Below are 16,677 nucleotides of genomic sequence, written 5' to 3' on the forward strand. Positions count from 1 at the left end.
ACCCCCACCCCCAGCAAATTATAAGGGGCTAATTAGCCTGTGGAATTTGCAACGTGGATAAATTTGTAATAGATTAAAAAAAATGGACAGCTAAACCATGTGGGTGGCTTTTTAGAACATAAATGTCTTATTCAACTAAGAAAAGCAGATTCTTCATATTACAGATTTTTTTTTTTCACATTCTTTCATTACCATATCTCTTTTTTGCATTAGAAATTGAAATAATTTATAGGGGAGATCTTCTAGACAAGTTTTAAATTGCTGTGTTTATGGTTGCTTTTCTATTGGTGTGATTAGGATATTGTATTTTTCAGAGCAGCCATAAAGCTCGTGAAGTAATGCAGCTTAATCGGCCACCCCAAAATTGTAGAGAAGCCTTCACTGCTGAAGGGGATCAAGTATTTGAAAGACGGTATTACTCTTCTAATTACTTCAGACCCAAGTTCCTAAGCAAAGACATTGAAGCAGAAATAAGGTTAGAATCTTGTGATGTTGTATTTGTAAAAATTGCACTTGGACATGAAGAGTGGAACTGCCTATTTGTCTATTTGCGTGTACACTACTCTCCAGTCTCCATTTTCTTTTTGAGATTTATGCTTCCTGTCAGAGAATTCTGGAAAACCTCTTTATGTCCATGCCTTTCTATGATAGGTACAAACCTGAGTTGTACCTAGATATTTTTCAGCTTGTGGCATGTAAATCTTGCCCAGCAGGTAGGGATTTCTGGGCTGAATACTCCAGGAAATCTGGCTACCTTCCATTATATTTTCTGCTTGCTGAACAGCATGGAGTCAAAGCTATTTCTTTAAAAATCTAATACCTGAATAGTGGTATTGTAGTTTACTGTAAATGAAGCCTGATTATTCAAACAAAAGTTATATTGGCACATATAGTCCTACTGGTTTCAAATTGGTTTCAAACACTTCATCTGTGTTTTCTCAGGCTTTTGACTTCACTTATGGTAGGTCTCTCTGGTTAAATTTGGCCTTCCCCCACCTCCATTTTTTCGTATCAAAATGATATTTTAAAAAGCTAAATATATTTGAAAGTTTACAAACCTGAACTGTCACCAAGCAAATTGGTGACAGTAGAACATTTTTATTTTGAGGCTCAGATTATATTGCAGACAGTAAAAATTTTAATTTTGATATTAATAGCTGATAGTGTAGACTGAATTGAATGTTAAAAAATTATTTTTGTAAAGTCAAAAGTTTTAAATATGTTAGTTAATGGTACATTGTTCATGTCAGTATATAATGAACTTCACTCAAAGATTATCTTAACTTTCAAAGTGTTAAAGGCATTTCATTACCAATATTGCAATGCGGACATGATGTAGGCCAGTTAAAACAGAAAGATGTCTCTTTCCACCACCCCCACCCCCCCCTTCAGAACTTATCCTAAAGCAATAACATATTTATCTCGAATAGTCTATTCAATTTATTAAACACTGATTCTGGGATCAGACTTAATTAGTCCATTTCATGTATCTATTACAAAAGTTGGATTAGACACTTGTATTAAGGTTATAGTTTTTTTACTGGAACATTAGTAAAGCTTCCCCTTTCTTTTCAGGTGTGAAAGATTCTATCAAAGTTCTTGCATCTATAAATAATAACAAAAAAAGCATTGTTTTGCATTTCAAATAGTTTTACCACAAACTGAAAGAGTTAATTATGGAAGTCTCTGGACATGATCTCCTTTGTAGAAGGAAAAGTATAAGACTATATAAAATATTTTTTCCCATCTCTGTTAATGTATTTTCTCTCTAAGTAGAATTGTGTTGTCCTAGTCAAAGTATTTGTTTTCTTTCAAGACTCAGTAGTATTTTTAGAAGTAACGCCACTGTTTAGTTCAAACATTTGGCCTGTTTGCGAAAATTGTTAACAGAGGTTACAGATGGTTCAAGTTACATGAATGGTTTATCTGCTAGGCATTGAAGTAGGACCATCAAGCCACTATCTGCTGGTTATTAACTGTGAGTTTTGCTGTTGAGCTTTGGTGCTTCTATTGATCGTTAAAACTATCCAGTGCATAACAAATGTAAGATTTTATTTTTTATGCAAGTGCATTTTTATTCTTTGCCTTGTCATACATTGAATTTTTATTTGTGTATTTCTGTGTGTGTGTAATTATATATATGTAATATATGATATCTCAATATCACTTCGTCTATAAAGTCACTTGGAGAAAGAAGTTGAAAACCAAAAGGCAAAGTTAACAGCATCTCAGCAACGTTTATATTCCATTCAAAATGAGATTAAGCAGAACGAAGGTCATCTCCATGGTCATCAACAACGCCAAAAAGAACTACAGGTAAAAATAGGTACAGTATTAGTTACTAGACCCTGGTCAGTCATTCCCTATTTAATTTTGACTTCTGCAGTATATTTTCAGTGGATGATATTTTGTTTTTTACTTCTGTAGTATGCTTTCGTTATTTAGGACAGAATGATAGAGGCCACATCAATCCTAGCATATGCTGTTGTTTCTGTATGGTTTTTTTTTTTCCCCTCTTGTGCTAAATCTCACAAATTTCTACTGCTTTTTTTGACATAAATAGGAACTTGTTGCAATACTTGATGCAAGTTTCTTTTCCCTGCTTCCCCCTCCTTTATTTCTCAAGACTTGCCTCTTCATTCCCAGAATCTTGTTTCTCTTCATGTTCTTTGTTTATATTCTTAACCCATCTTAATATGCTGAATATTTCACCTTTAAGTTTTCTTAATGTTAGTTTATTTATAAGCTATTTTACATCTATTAGTTGTCTCTTTTTTTTTTTTTTTTTTTTTTTTTTCCCCCCCCCAGTACTTCCAGGCAGGGTATCTATTTATGGTAGCCAATGATGTTAGTTAAGCAGTATAAGGTAATATTCAGTAAGCTACAAATAAGAACCAGCAAAAAACTTGGCATTTAGACGCAAATTGCTGAAGATAAATATTTGAAGGAAGAGGAAAATATATTTTAGTTGTCATGTTATGATTTAAAGTGCATGTGACTTTCAGAACAAGTTATATCTTATAAAAATGGATCCCATAGGTAAGTGGGAAGCGTTCTGTCTTTTGTAGGCACTAGTGAAACTAAAAGACCGAGTATCTTGCTTTCTATGTTGACTTACATGAACAAATGTGAGCTCTTATCTAAAGAGAAGCTTAAGAATATTTCTTTTCTTTTTCTTTTCAGATAAAAATACGAGCAATAAGTGCAGAAATAGCAGATCTTGAAAATGTGGAAGAACACAATTCAGTAGACATCCATGCATTAGTAAGAATAGATTAATAAATTATGTCTAATAAGGATATGAAATAATGTATTTTAATGTTGACAGTGTTTTGAAATAAGCAAATACTGTAGATTTTCAACTAGTGTATAAGTTGGACACATAGTGAAGAATGTAGTTCTTTACAGAATGTCTACTTTTTTGATAAGTTTTTGTTTGGCTCTCTTAAATTTTTTTCTTTTTTCTTTTGTTTTTCATCCTTTGATTTTTCTTTCTTGTTTTTCTGCCCTTTTTCAAATCAATAGCACTGTAGGCTGATGGAAGGCAGGGTGCTGTTGTAAAGGGATATTACATGCATCTTGTTTCCTCATTCCACACTTGCAGTACTGTAAAACTCTCATTAAGGAGAAGCAGCAGTGTAGGTTGGAGGTCAGAAGTGGCATCATTGAAACGTAGGTAAACGCCACTCTGGAGCATAATTAATGTCACAGCACTGCTGCTCTGAACCCACAGTTTCTTGTTTTGATGTAGCTTCACTGTGCAGAAGTTCTAAAGTTTATATATCGCCCTAAGGAAGTGTCATGGTAGTATGATGGTTTCTTCGAAGTTCTTATTCTTATCCATGTGATCTTAGAATATGCACATAGTAGTTTAAGAACAGAATAAAATGTTTGATAATCTATTGAGATTTGTGTGTTGGTGGCTATGAATTTTCAGCTGTTATTCTGTAATAAGTTAATGTATAGATGGCCAAGATTTCAATTCTGAGAATTGTTCTGATAGATGTAATAATAATCCTTACTATCCTTGTTTCAGTTAAATTCCATGCTATTTTTTCCACTATTTTATATGGGAACAACAAGAGGCTAAGTTACCCAGAATTTTTTTCTTTTTGTCATTTCTGATGTCAGCACAAGCTTGCACTGTTTCAGTAGTCTGACTTTCTGTGTGTTTGCATATATGCATGCATGTAAGTAAACATTTCAAAATTTACTCAAAAAGGGATCAGTACAAATTCTGTAAGCTCTTGTACAGTTTCTCTTTGCCAGACAATCCAGTTCTGCTGGTTTAAAAAAAAAGTATATTCTTTGTCTTCTTGGTGAAATGGAAAAATAGTCTATTACCTTTTTGTAGAATATCTTCTTGTTTGAAAGTTATTGGACACCTGTTTTTTCAACATTTTTACCATTGCCTTCTGATAGTGGTCTTATGCAGCTGGTACACTGATCTATTTGCTTCTCCTTATTCCTTTCTTGGATTTTTGTTGTTCTGTTTTCTGTACTTTGACTACTGCTATGGATTAACTGTTGTTCTTTCACATGGTATTTGTCTTTTATTGCTACTGTGACTTCACAATTGTTTGATCATGAAAAAGAATCTTAGCAATGCAAGGTTTCATTTATATGTTTTTCTCAGGTTTTGGAATACTTGTTGAATCAGAAAGTATGTTTGATGATAATTCATTACAAATAGTATAATTTTCTAGGAAACAGTGATGATTCACTCTTCCTGTATCCTATTGTATACTGGTTGTATATGGTCTGTGACAGGGACTGATGTAACTTACCCCAGAGGGAAATTTTCTTGTTCTTTTGTTCAAAAAAAATTACTGTAGTAAAATATTAGTATGGCTAAGTCGTCACAAAATTCTAGCCCTTTTCATCTTTTCATCACAATTCCAAAATAAAGTCCTCTTAATTTTCAGTCAGATAATTAGGAAATTCCACTTCTTATTTTGCAGTTTGATTTAGTGGTGTCCTACAAGATCTGTCAGTCTCTTTTTTTGGGCTTTAGTGACAACTACATTGAGCTGCTCATATTCTTATTAGCATTATAGTGTTGAATATAATCTTCTACCCTGACAGTGATAATAAAATAAAAATCTTGAACAGTAATTTGCAAATGTAGGTCTCCTTTTATTCTTTTTATTCATTTTAATATAATTTGTCAGGAAGAGGAAGTAGAAGAAAATAAGAGTAAAATGGAATCTGTAAAAAAAGACATGCAGCAACAAAGCAGAAAAATGGAAGAACTGAAAAATACTCTCCAGCTAACTGAAAAAAAACTTGAAGAAACCAAAGAAAAAATTCATCAAGTAGAAGAAATTGCTGGTCCAATTAAGGTGACAATTTCATATTGTATTTTTAATTCATTCCCTATGTGGGGCAAGAGGAATGAGGTTAAAAGGGCACAGGAACAGTAAGTATGCTCTTTCCTGATACATTTAAGGTCTACCTATGGGAATGGAAATAGAGCATTCCATCTAGAGCATGTCAAGAAATAAACTTGGCAATATTTTGAAGATTATATTGATTAAGTGTAGTCGCTACAGTGTCTTTTGTTGAAAGAGAGTTTGTTTCAGGTATTTCTAGTCATGGACTGAAATGGGAGGAAAAAAGTTTCCTTGACTTTCCCTTTTTGTGCATCACTTTTGTTGTTTTGGCTTATTTATTTCTGATAAGGCCTGGCTAAGAGCATTCATAACTGTTCAGTGTTCAAAATAGTGTTTGAAGTTGTCTGTGAAATGGTTGTTATTCTATAAAGCTGCATAATAATAGAAGGTGCTAATACATAGTTTTAATTATGCAAGACTACAGAAGACACCTGGAAATTGCAGAAAAGTAGCAAGACTTAAGGTAAACAGCAGAGTGATGATGTGCAAAATTTGATACAGGCAAATGGAAAGCAGTCTCATGTTGCCAAGAAGAGTGAATGGTTTGAAAATGGAAAATAGAAGTAAGAGTCCAGCATGTTTACAGTAGAAGGATGTCTACTTGTAGAAGGATGGAATGAGGGAAAAATTAGAAAGATCACTATAGGAATCTCATCTCATATATGCCTCACTTAAATTGTATATTTCTATGTAGCCAGACCAAATTAAAAAAGCAGGAGCAAACAGAAAGAGGAAGGAAACAGTTAAGGAAAACAACTGATAAATAAGTTAGCTATAATGTATCTAATATGGAAATTCTAAAGGTATGTTCTGTTTAGACAGAACTGTGTAAGGAAAGAGAATAGATTTATTCAGATTATTAGATCATTATTTCTGGTTATTAAGAATACTAAACACAGTAGGGAGAAACTTAAATTTCTGAAAGGATTTTAGGTTAGATATATTATGTGTTCTACAGTTGCTTAATGAACTGTTGATGTGGCAAGTTGTGGCTTTAGGACAAGATTAGAAAAAGGTGAGAGCATCCATTATTTTTGGTGATGGCTGGTGATCATATTATAGGTATAGCAAGACACTGAATTTTCACACAGAAATGCAGTTCTGGCTAATGTCACACAGGCATCAGAAGTTCTGATTAGAATATGTAAAAAAATATATGTCGTTTTTGGAGGGTTAGGAGAAAGGATTTATTTTATTTTTTTTTCAAAGCTTAAAACATCCCCTCAAGATATGATTCCTAAAAACATTGCAAGTATTTATTATGTTCTCGTCAGAATTTAATATAGACTTTTTTTGATAAGTTGCTGTTAAAGCTCCTGAACTTCAGAAGGAGTAGTCTTAGTGTAAGCAAAATAAATTCATGTTAAAACCAACATAATTAACCTGTGATAAGTCAGTGAGCATTAGAGAGATGCTTAGGAATCTACCCCAAACAGCTCACATCTTGATTTATTCCAAACAGGATGAATTAAACCAAGCTGACTCAGAAGTGGAAAACAGTAAACGTCGTTTTCAGCACTATGAAGAGAAACAGAAAGAACACCTGGCTTGCATAAAGAAACATAAAGAATTACTAGCTGCCAAAGAAAAAGAATTAGAGGTAGGTATGGGGTTTTTTTTCTGTATTGGAGTCAGATGGTCATGATCCTTCTAATATTTAATAAATCATGCCACTTGTACAACATACAGACCATAGTAATACGCAGCTACACTGAGTATTCTCTCAGCTGTGTCTTAAGCCGACTGTCTAAATCAAGTAAAAGTAACTTTGTATAAATGAAACAAGGCCTCTTTTTGTCTGGCAGAGCACTGTCTTGACAGTTAAGTTTGGGCTTATCCATCTAGGACTATTTCTTCTGTATTTTGCAATGAAAAGATTAAAATAACTCAAACTTAAAATTTGTGTTTTAAGTTAAATTGAATAACACTCTTTTGTTTTTTTGAATGCTAGTTTTGTCCTTGTACCTGATCTTTTGAAGACTTACCCTAATCAAGCATTATTAACAAACTCTGAAATAACATCCGCAAAGACTTTTGGAAGGCTGTCCTATTTAAATGTGGTGAATTTGGTTCCTTATTTATCTGTATTAGCTAAATAACTGTGAACATATTAAACATCTTGGATACAGTTCTTGGCACTGAAATAACTACATACCTATAAATGTTGTTAGTAACATTGTTCATAAGCTAGGTTTGCTGTGATAAGTACACAAAGAATGATACAAAAACATTGCTTTTGCTTGGAGACCTTGTTTTTCCATAGCACAAAGTATTTGTTGTGAAGACTAAACAGATTATTTTTTTTTTTAAATGTAACAATTGAGTTTCAAACATTACTTTAGGAAAAAATCACACAAGCTAGGCAAATCTACTCGGAGCGCATAGAGGTCAGCAGAACTGTTAAGAGTCTTGATGCAGAAATGAATCGCTTGAGAGAAAGGATAAATTCAGAAAATGATCGCCATGGAAACAGAGAAGAAATTGTACAGTAAGTCATCTTTAACATCTAAAGTAGTTTAGGTAAAATGGAAAAGATGGGGGAAAGAAGTTTTCTTATTGACTTACAATGTGTTTATGTATGTTTTTAGGACTTAAACCATGTACGAAGGTATGGAAGCATGCCATGCTGATTGATCAGTCAACCACTACTGAATAGGTTTAGGAGTGTTGAACTACTCTCTAGGGATTTAGACAGTGCCTGTACTACAGATGTGAAGTTACCAATAACCAGATACTTGCTTAGTGTTGAGAAGTATCCCAATAATGACTACATGATGCGAGCATAGCTTTGTTTTTCTGTGATGCAGAGAGCATTAAGCATACTTCTGGTGTGAATAACTAATGCAGAAGTTAGGCAATTACTTGAGGTTTTGTCTGCAGTGTCACCACTGTTAGTCTTGAGCATGCGGAGTCCAGCCATTCATTCTCCTTGGTATAAAAGTTTTCTTTCAAAAGAATTAAAAATACAAGTAAAATTTAGGTTTTGACCACTTTTTTTTTTTTTTTTTTTTTTTGACCACTCAAGTGTTTTTAACATAGATCCTCACAAGATGTTTTTTATTTAAATGTTTTGATTATTAAATTGATTTTTGGCATTTACAACAACAGCTTGGCTTTAGAGTGCAATACATGTTTATCTTAGACTTTCTGTTAATCAAAACAGGCAATTTCATGATGCAAAGGAAAGATATGAGGATGCAAACAGTAAAGTAAAGAATTTAAAGAAATTTATTAGGCTGTTGGAAGAAATAATGACACAGAGGTTCAAAATATATTGGCAGTTCTTAAGGTGAGTTAATTTTACTGTAATTTCAGGTTTCAGATAAATGAACATGTAGATGTAAGTATGTGCCCATATTCCAGGGTGAAAATTATAGAGTAGACCCATGAGAATGAGACACCTTTAAGGCAGTATTCATAGCAATCTTTCTAACCTAATCTTGCTCCCGGATACAATACTGTCATGCCTGACAGTTTAGGGGTGGCCTGGACTGACAGCTGAAAAAAAAAGAATGTGGTCAGTGGATGCTGCATTTTGATTCACACTGAAGGCCTCAGCTATGCTGACTTAATCCAAGGCAGTCTTGGTCCAGTCTTTCAGTGCTGGTTTTGGTCAGTAAAGTGTCAGCAACATCATCTGGACTGTCACTCATTTTCATCGAGTATGATTAGTGGTTCTGTGCTCATATAATTTTCTTGTGGGCAAACCACTCTTTCTCTGCCTTGTATTGAAAAAATTTCAAGATCTTTATTTAGATTCTGCCATTTGACAGCTTTTCTCTTGGAGTGTCCATATCGGGAGTGCACCTGTGATTTCTTGCTTCAGTCCCTTAGTATCCTATACGTATCAATGAGGGTGTTGTGGTGGCCTCCCTTTCAAAGGACTGATGGTCTGTTTTCCAGTGCAGTCCTTTATTTTTTATCATTCCCTTCAGCAGAAATTGAGGGATATCAGTGTAGGCTCTGCTTTTCCTACTTTTGATCTGGGATTTGGTGAGAGTGACAGTATGATCTTGACAAATAGTAACAATCAAGAGAATCCCAACCTTTGCAGGTGGAAGTATAGAAATAGTTGTGGGTAAGATTTACCTGCAGAATCTGGGGCTTGCCTTATGGTGCCTATATATGTCAAACTGAATCTTTTTCCTAGTGCCTAAATTTGAGTATGAATCCCACTTGGAGATATCTTTAAAGAATGATAGTTCTTTCTTGAAGGAACTGTGATGTATTGCATGTTGGGCAATTATATGGTAGAACTGGAGTGGAAGGGGGGAGAAATCAACACTAATTCATGGAGTCTAGCAGAGTCCACAAATTCTCTACTATCCTTACTGTGCAGTCCTAATACTTCATAGGAAAGAAGTGGAATATGGTAATTTTCTATTGAAGTTGTGGAAGAATGGTGTCAAAAGCTTTCAGTCTATTGAAACAGACTTCTAGAAAATACAAAGTCTGTACATCTGGATTTGTGTAATTGATTTGGGGAAATGTTATTAATGGAACAGGGCTTAATAGTTAAGATTATGGTGTAGAACTGTTGATAAAAAACTTGTCACTTTTTCATGTTTTTTAAAACTTCCTGACCTAATACTTGTTTGATTTAACTGATTTAAGGCTCCTTTCTTTACGATGCAAACTCTACTTTGACCATTTATTACGTATTCGAGCTTGCTCTGGAAAAATACTTTTTGATCACAAGAATGAGACACTTTCAATAACAGTAAGTTATTTTATATTACTTCAATTGTTATAATATGTAATTAATTTTTTCAGTATCAGCTTACTAGAACATACATTGCTAAGGATAGAAGAAATTGTTCTCCCTTCTCTAAAATGTGATATGCAAAATTGTAGGATGTTGAAAACAAGCAAGAACAAAAACCATATTGCCGTCTTATATGGGCAGGTTGTTAGATTACGTAGAATAAGTTTGGACTGTTATCTTATCCTGAGGATAAGAATTCACTAGTGAGTCATCCTAGTAAGTCTTTCAAAATTACTTGTTCCAATTTCATTCATAGGAATTTTGCCTTTATTTGTGTGATTGGCTCTAGTTGTTATTTAAACAACTTTCAATGGCTGAAAGCATTAATATTATGTTTTTTCTGTGTATCTTTTAACATACCTCCCAAAAAGTTTTAGTCATGGGGGTATTTACTTTTGTTTCTGTGGGAGACTTCAATCTTATGAATTGAGGGGAAAAATGTGACAACATAAATACATGTTGACACAGTCCTAATTAAACAGGACTGAAGAACTAATCTGAAGAACTCAAACTCGGTCCATAAAATGTCGTCATGACCAGAATACCTTTTTTTTAAATAGCTGATGTTTCATGTTTCTCGTGGAAGAGACTTACAGTTAAGGAAGGTAAATTGAAAAAAGAAAACAACTCTCACCCAAAAAAGCCCACCAAAATACCCCACTCTGAAATAATTGTTATTTTCCTGCTTAGCTTGTTAACATAATAAAAGGGACAAGAAAATACTTAAGTTTAATCTTAAAGGTGGAGTGCCACAAGGTGTCATCATAATCAATGGAACTGAAGGACTGTTCACAATGTTTCACATATTCTGTTAAAGAAACTGTTCCTCCTTTAAACTCTTGCTGGAAATCTATTACCTGTGTTTTTACTGTAGCTGGTAACCATTGGATTTTACTGTAATATAACTACACTGGTTGGTATTAATTAAGCATTGTTTAATCGCTGTTAAAATTGAGGATTGAATAAGAAGACACTAGCAGAGACATTCAATCTGTTCAATGTATTTTACTGTGATGGAGAAAGTTGCATTGAATCCTAGAAATGTGTTAGGAGCCATCCCATTCCAGAATGGCAGTGGCAGTGAAGTGCATAAAATTGTTCTCAAAGTGATCTCTGTCTGTTCATGTATAATGTGTTTGCTATTAAAATTACGATTCTGTTAGTAAGTCTTCATCTCAGGTTTAAAAATTGCTCTAATATTTTTATTTCAAGGTTCAGCCTCGTGAAGAAGACAAAGCTGACCATAATGATGTGAGGTCCTTGTCAGGAGGTGAACGTTCCTTCTCAACAGTTTGTTTCATTCTTTCTCTGTGGTCCATTACTGAATCTCCTTTCAGATGCTTGGATGAATTTGATGTCTACATGGTATAGTTTGAATTTAAGCTACATTTGACGTTCTGATGTGTATAAATGATTGAAATAGTTGGTGTACTTGGTTAGATTTTAAAACACTGTAGTTAACTGTAAATAATAAGTAAAACCCCACAAAACCAAATACTAAATCCCCCAAAACAAAACTTGTTAAGGATTGTGTTCACTTTGCTTAGTGACTTTTGAAGCTTATTCTGTTTCTGAAGTTGGTACCCAGCACTATAAGCATCTCTTGTTATTTTACATCTCTTTAAAAAGTAGACTTTAAGAATTTCCCAGACTGTAATTTGTAGCTTTTAGAATTTAACCCTAATGTTTTTCTAGCTTTTATTAGCCTTTTCTTTACATGCTTAAACCTTAGTTCAGCACAAAAATCATAAAATATAATTTCTTTAGTTCAACATGCAGTTGTTATTGTGTTTGTTACAAATTGCCTCTGCATATTGCTATGGCAGTTCTGGGATTAGCATGTGCTTTGGCTTCTACATTTTAATATCAATGTATTTTTTTCAGAGCATGTGTAGCAATTGAGTTCCCTGTTGCTACTCAGAAATTTGCTTTATACTTCACCTGGTAGCGTCTTTCCAAAAATGCAGAATAATGAACATAATTATGAACTAATGACAGTTGAAACTGATAAACGTCATCATTGTGTAGAGTTTGCCTAGATAGGCGATTAACCAATTTTTTCTTTATATATTGTATTTTATTTCCTCCTTATATGCAGTGTGGTATGGTTTGAGAAAATAATTCGTTCTGTGAGACAAATAGTTGATACTGGGTTATTTAATTTTTCTTTCAGTGTGCCTCCCCCATCAGTGATTTTTTTTACTGGGATTCACAGACTTAGAGGGGGAAAAAAGATAATATGCTTTGTATATAAAGAATTTAAAAAAGGAAAGTATGAATCTAAGGTGGTCAAGCAGCCATTTTTCAGATGACTTCCAAAGCTTAGGTCCACTTTAACAAGTTAGTTGTGCAGAAGTTTATCCATCAGTTCAGAAGAGAGTTGGATACTCAGAATCGTAGTCCCTGCAGAGAATTTTCATGTCATCTCTTCCATAAAAAATTCCACACAATTTGTCTTAGAACCTTACTGTCTCCAAATTGTGTAGTTACCTTTGGTGTAATCCTGGAGACCAACCACAAGAGGACCCCATCAGCATGGTTGCAAGGGAGATGCTGAGTTTTGTGTGTAACAATGTTTAACCCCTTTGTTTAACCCCTGCTAACGATAGCTTCCAGTTACACATCTTCTTCAGTAAGCCTAATGCATAAGATTGTGTTCAAAATAGTAATATTAATAACAAGAATAATCATAATAAAAGCAATTTACATAATATCTTAGGATTCATGCAGCCCTTTGAGGCTGAATTTTGTAGGAAACATTACTAAAATACAGTTCATTTCAGCATACCAATAAAGTAAGTAGTACTACGTGTATGTCAAAACTGATAGAAAAACATTGTGAGTATGAGTGTGATTGTTCCATAGAATCTTTCTATTGTCCATGTATACTAAAAGGTAGACTTTAAGAATTTCCCAGACTATAACTTGTAGCTCTTAGAATTTAACACCAATGTTTCTCTAGTTTTTATTAGCCTTTTCTTTAGCTAAGCTTTACTGTATAAGAATTAATCCTGGTAGGTTTTTCTATAAAGATATTTTCTAATTAATTTATTTATAAGCACTTTTCCTAATTTGTACAATAATAGACCAGTGAAGTATATGGTCTGTATTGCTACCTGATAAATCTTTTGTCTTTAGGACATGGTTAACAGAAGAATTGCAATGGATATGATTTTTAAGGTAGCTGACTCTCAGCATCATCGACAGTTCATTCTGCTCACCCCACAAAGTATGAGGTAATGCTGTTATGTTTTATTTCCTGGTAGAATTACAAGGAGGTTCTATTGCAAGGAGTTTTAACTTTAAAAAAGTAAATATGAGGAGAAAGAAATTTTGCTATTTGTAGCTGTAGAATATCAGCAACTAAGCAGTTCATTGCTGAGGGTTCTGGGAATTTAATGTTTTTTTCACTCTTTCTTACATAATGTGTCTTTATATGGTAGTTCAGTGGGACTTGAATCAGTTTGTCTGAAGTAGAACAGCCTTTTGAAATGTCTCATTGTGTAAACTAGGCTCCTGGTAACTTTTAGCCCTGTGTATCCCTCCCCTCCCAAAATTAACAGAAGACACTGCATTTGTTCCATTTTTCCTGTTAATACTACAGTACTTTCAAGATGCTTGTACTTTATTTTTTTAATATCACTGATCTAGAAATTGATATTTCTATTGAGTTTTCTTTTTTTGATCTAGTAGCCCAAAATTCTTTAAAAAACCTCCATATAAGTCCCTGGTAAAGTCATGGCCAAATTAAGGGGACAGTCACCGTCTAACCTTTGGCAGCCAGCTCTTCTCTCTATTAGCCAGGTGTAATTAGTGAAGCGTGCAGAGGATAATTAAGCAGTCTTCAAAATGAAGTTGATTTATTCTTAATTGTCTTCCCTTACTAAAATCTAGAATAAGTAGAATAATGGTATTCTGTTGTTACTTAAGTGGAAGTGCTTTGTGGGGAATTTCTGAAAGTGTATTCAATAAACATAGGAATTTTCTGTTTAAAAGTTTAATAATTCAAGTGCAGTTTGGTTTTGTTATATTTTGTTACATGTTGCATGTTCAGCAAACATTTATTTTAAAAGTACGCAGTCACCTTCAGAAAAGGTAATTGGTGGAGAAGCCTGTATAAATGTATGTTTAGTAACTTTGCTCATTCTTAAGTGTGATATGATTATACAGGTATACAGTGTGTGCCACTTCAGAATCTGTAAGGCAAATATGAACTGTATTCAACCATTATGTTGTTTGGAGTTTTCTTAAAAGTACCTTTCCTATAATGAAGGTAGTCTAATTGTTAGAAATCGCATGACTGAAATCAGTCAGTGCCTTTACCTCAAGTTCTTACTGAAGTCTGGCTCCAATAGCAGTTCAGTGAAGCCAGAACTTTACCCAATGTTACTTTTTAAAAAAAAAAAAAACTGTCAAAGAAAAAAGATGGAGTTCTTTAAAGGAAAGTAATTAAAAGAATCAAATAGAAATACTAAAATTTGTGGAGAAGCACTGTTTAAATGATGCATACTTTATTTTTAGTTGTTTGCCTATGGGTTCCCATATTCGAATCCTCCGAATGCAAGACCCTGAAAGAGGCCAAAGAACATTGAATTTCCAAAATAGGAATAACAAAGATGAAGATGAATAAGTATCTCTGTGTATGAATATGGCATACTGTTGAAGATGAAATACATAATGATGTGTGTAAAGTTATTACTTCCTGATGCTGAATAAGAGGATCTTTTGTTAGATACTCTGAGGAAGAGGTTCCTGTATTTTTTAATTTTTTTTTTTTGAAAGAATTACTGTGTGTGTACAGACCAAGAATAAGCACAGTTTTGAGACGAGAAAATCCTGAATGTTTACTTGATATTTTTAACTACCAACTTGTAGTAGAATTTTTTTATCAGTTTCTCTGTTTTTTGTTCTGGGAAAGATTAAATATATTTTGTATAACTATGGAGTAATATTTTAATAAACAGTGAGAACTGATACTTGTGGTAATGTTTCAGTGTCTCTGCACACTTAAAATCATCATCAAGTTAAAAATGTTGGTTTCTTCTATCTCTGCTTTATTTCTTAAACATGTGCTAATTAATACATGCAGTAAAACGTGTTTAATTTTTTTCCAGTAGAATCACAGCAGCTGAACATGGAGTTATTAGTATTAATTAGTGTATACTTTCATAATTAGAGAAGTGAAAAATTTATTTGTAATATATTCTCTGGGCAGTAAAAAGTGTTTATTTCTTCCTAAAGAGTTTATAGGGAAGAGTTTAAATTTTTCTGTATGTGAGCTTACAAAACCTGGCAAAATGTGGCTTTATAAATTTAGATTCTTATTTCCAATAAACTTAAGTTCTTGCACAGTCTGAGGTTGCAGGTATAGACTCAGTCTGCAGATACTCATTATATTCTAATAAACTGAAGTGATAGAAGTCCTTCCAATATAGAGGAATGAAATATCATAGGAATTATGGGAAATAACACGGCAACTTCTCCACAGCGTTGTAGGCCTGCGTTTTGTTGGGTGTCACTGTCCCTGCCCATCTCCCCTCCCATGCTCCCCTGAGACTGTATGAGAGCCATTAAAATAAACTTGCTTTAGTTAAATAATGTAAGCATCTACTGGGGATAAGAGAAAGAAGAACCAGATTTTTCAAACTGCCCAGACTACTTTTTTTCCTCTTCTGTTCTCCTTTTTTCAGGAACATTAAATTGTTGGGAGCTCTTCAGAAATAATCACTTAGAGCTCAGCCATTAGACATACTTCTTTTTTTTTTTTTTTTAAATCTTATGGGGATACAAAAGCCATTGAGACTATTCAGAAACAGTTCTGCAGTTACTTACCAAATAAAAATTCCTCAGTAAAACCTCACTGCAGTGTAAGTTTTAACTTGACTTTGTAGCCAATTTTGGCTTTAGCTGCTGCATGGTATTTTGTGTTCTTTAATGTTACGTTTTTATTCAAGGATGTATTGAACTTGTAGATATCTCTAAAATACGGAAGCTAGATAAGAATTGAAGGAAAATACACTGAGAAAGCTATTTGCAGTTCTAGTGCATTCTAACTGTAGGAATTAAGTCTTTTAAATGCTTCAGATATTTACATTTTAAAGCCTGTAGTAATGGGCCAACAGACTCATAGCAGCAGCCTTGAGGAGATTACTTACAAAAACAGGGCCAGGCTTTTTGTTGAAGTGCATAGCAGCAGACAGACAGACAGCAGTCATAGACTGAAGTGTGGAGGTTCTGGCTGGATAAACCGGGAGGGGAGGACTGTTCATGACAAAGATATGATGCAGTTGAGCATATTGTCCTGACAGGCTGTAGAATCTCTGTGCTTGGAGGTTTGTCAGGGTCTGAATAGACTGTTGTACCTCCTTCTCAAGCAGGTAGTTGGACAAGAGACCTTTGGAGGTCCATATCAAACAAAATGATTCCATAATCCTGTGATTTGATGTAATCGGTATGAAAGATATTTACAACTTCATGATTATGTGAAAATAATGGGGGGCCTCACATTTGTTAGCAAAA

The 16,677-nt window shown here is 33.8% G+C and overlaps 1 protein-coding gene across 1 annotated transcript in view; it reads left to right on the forward strand.

Moving 5' to 3' along the window:
* The window catches only part of SMC6 (structural maintenance of chromosomes 6), a 35,501-nt gene extending 20,547 nt beyond the window's left edge, over positions 1-14,954 (forward strand). Inside the window, exons 18-28 of the mRNA XM_026844801.1 lie at positions 315-475; positions 2,181-2,316; positions 3,184-3,264; positions 5,172-5,342; positions 6,856-6,993; positions 7,736-7,881; positions 8,557-8,682; positions 10,008-10,113; positions 11,371-11,523; positions 13,297-13,394; positions 14,680-14,954. Of these exons, the coding sequence (XP_026700602.1) occupies positions 315-475; positions 2,181-2,316; positions 3,184-3,264; positions 5,172-5,342; positions 6,856-6,993; positions 7,736-7,881; positions 8,557-8,682; positions 10,008-10,113; positions 11,371-11,523; positions 13,297-13,394; positions 14,680-14,788 (1,425 nt within the window). The 3' untranslated portion in view covers positions 14,789-14,954. The remainder of the gene's footprint in view (positions 1-314; positions 476-2,180; positions 2,317-3,183; positions 3,265-5,171; positions 5,343-6,855; positions 6,994-7,735; positions 7,882-8,556; positions 8,683-10,007; positions 10,114-11,370; positions 11,524-13,296; positions 13,395-14,679) is intronic.
* The last annotated feature ends 1,723 nt before the right edge of the window (positions 14,955-16,677 follow it).

The sequence above is a fragment of the Athene cunicularia genome (genome assembly GCF_003259725.1).
Source record: "Athene cunicularia isolate RWA chromosome 3 unlocalized genomic scaffold, athCun1 chr3_part1, whole genome shotgun sequence".
Lineage (NCBI taxonomy): Eukaryota > Metazoa > Chordata > Aves > Strigiformes > Strigidae > Athene > Athene cunicularia.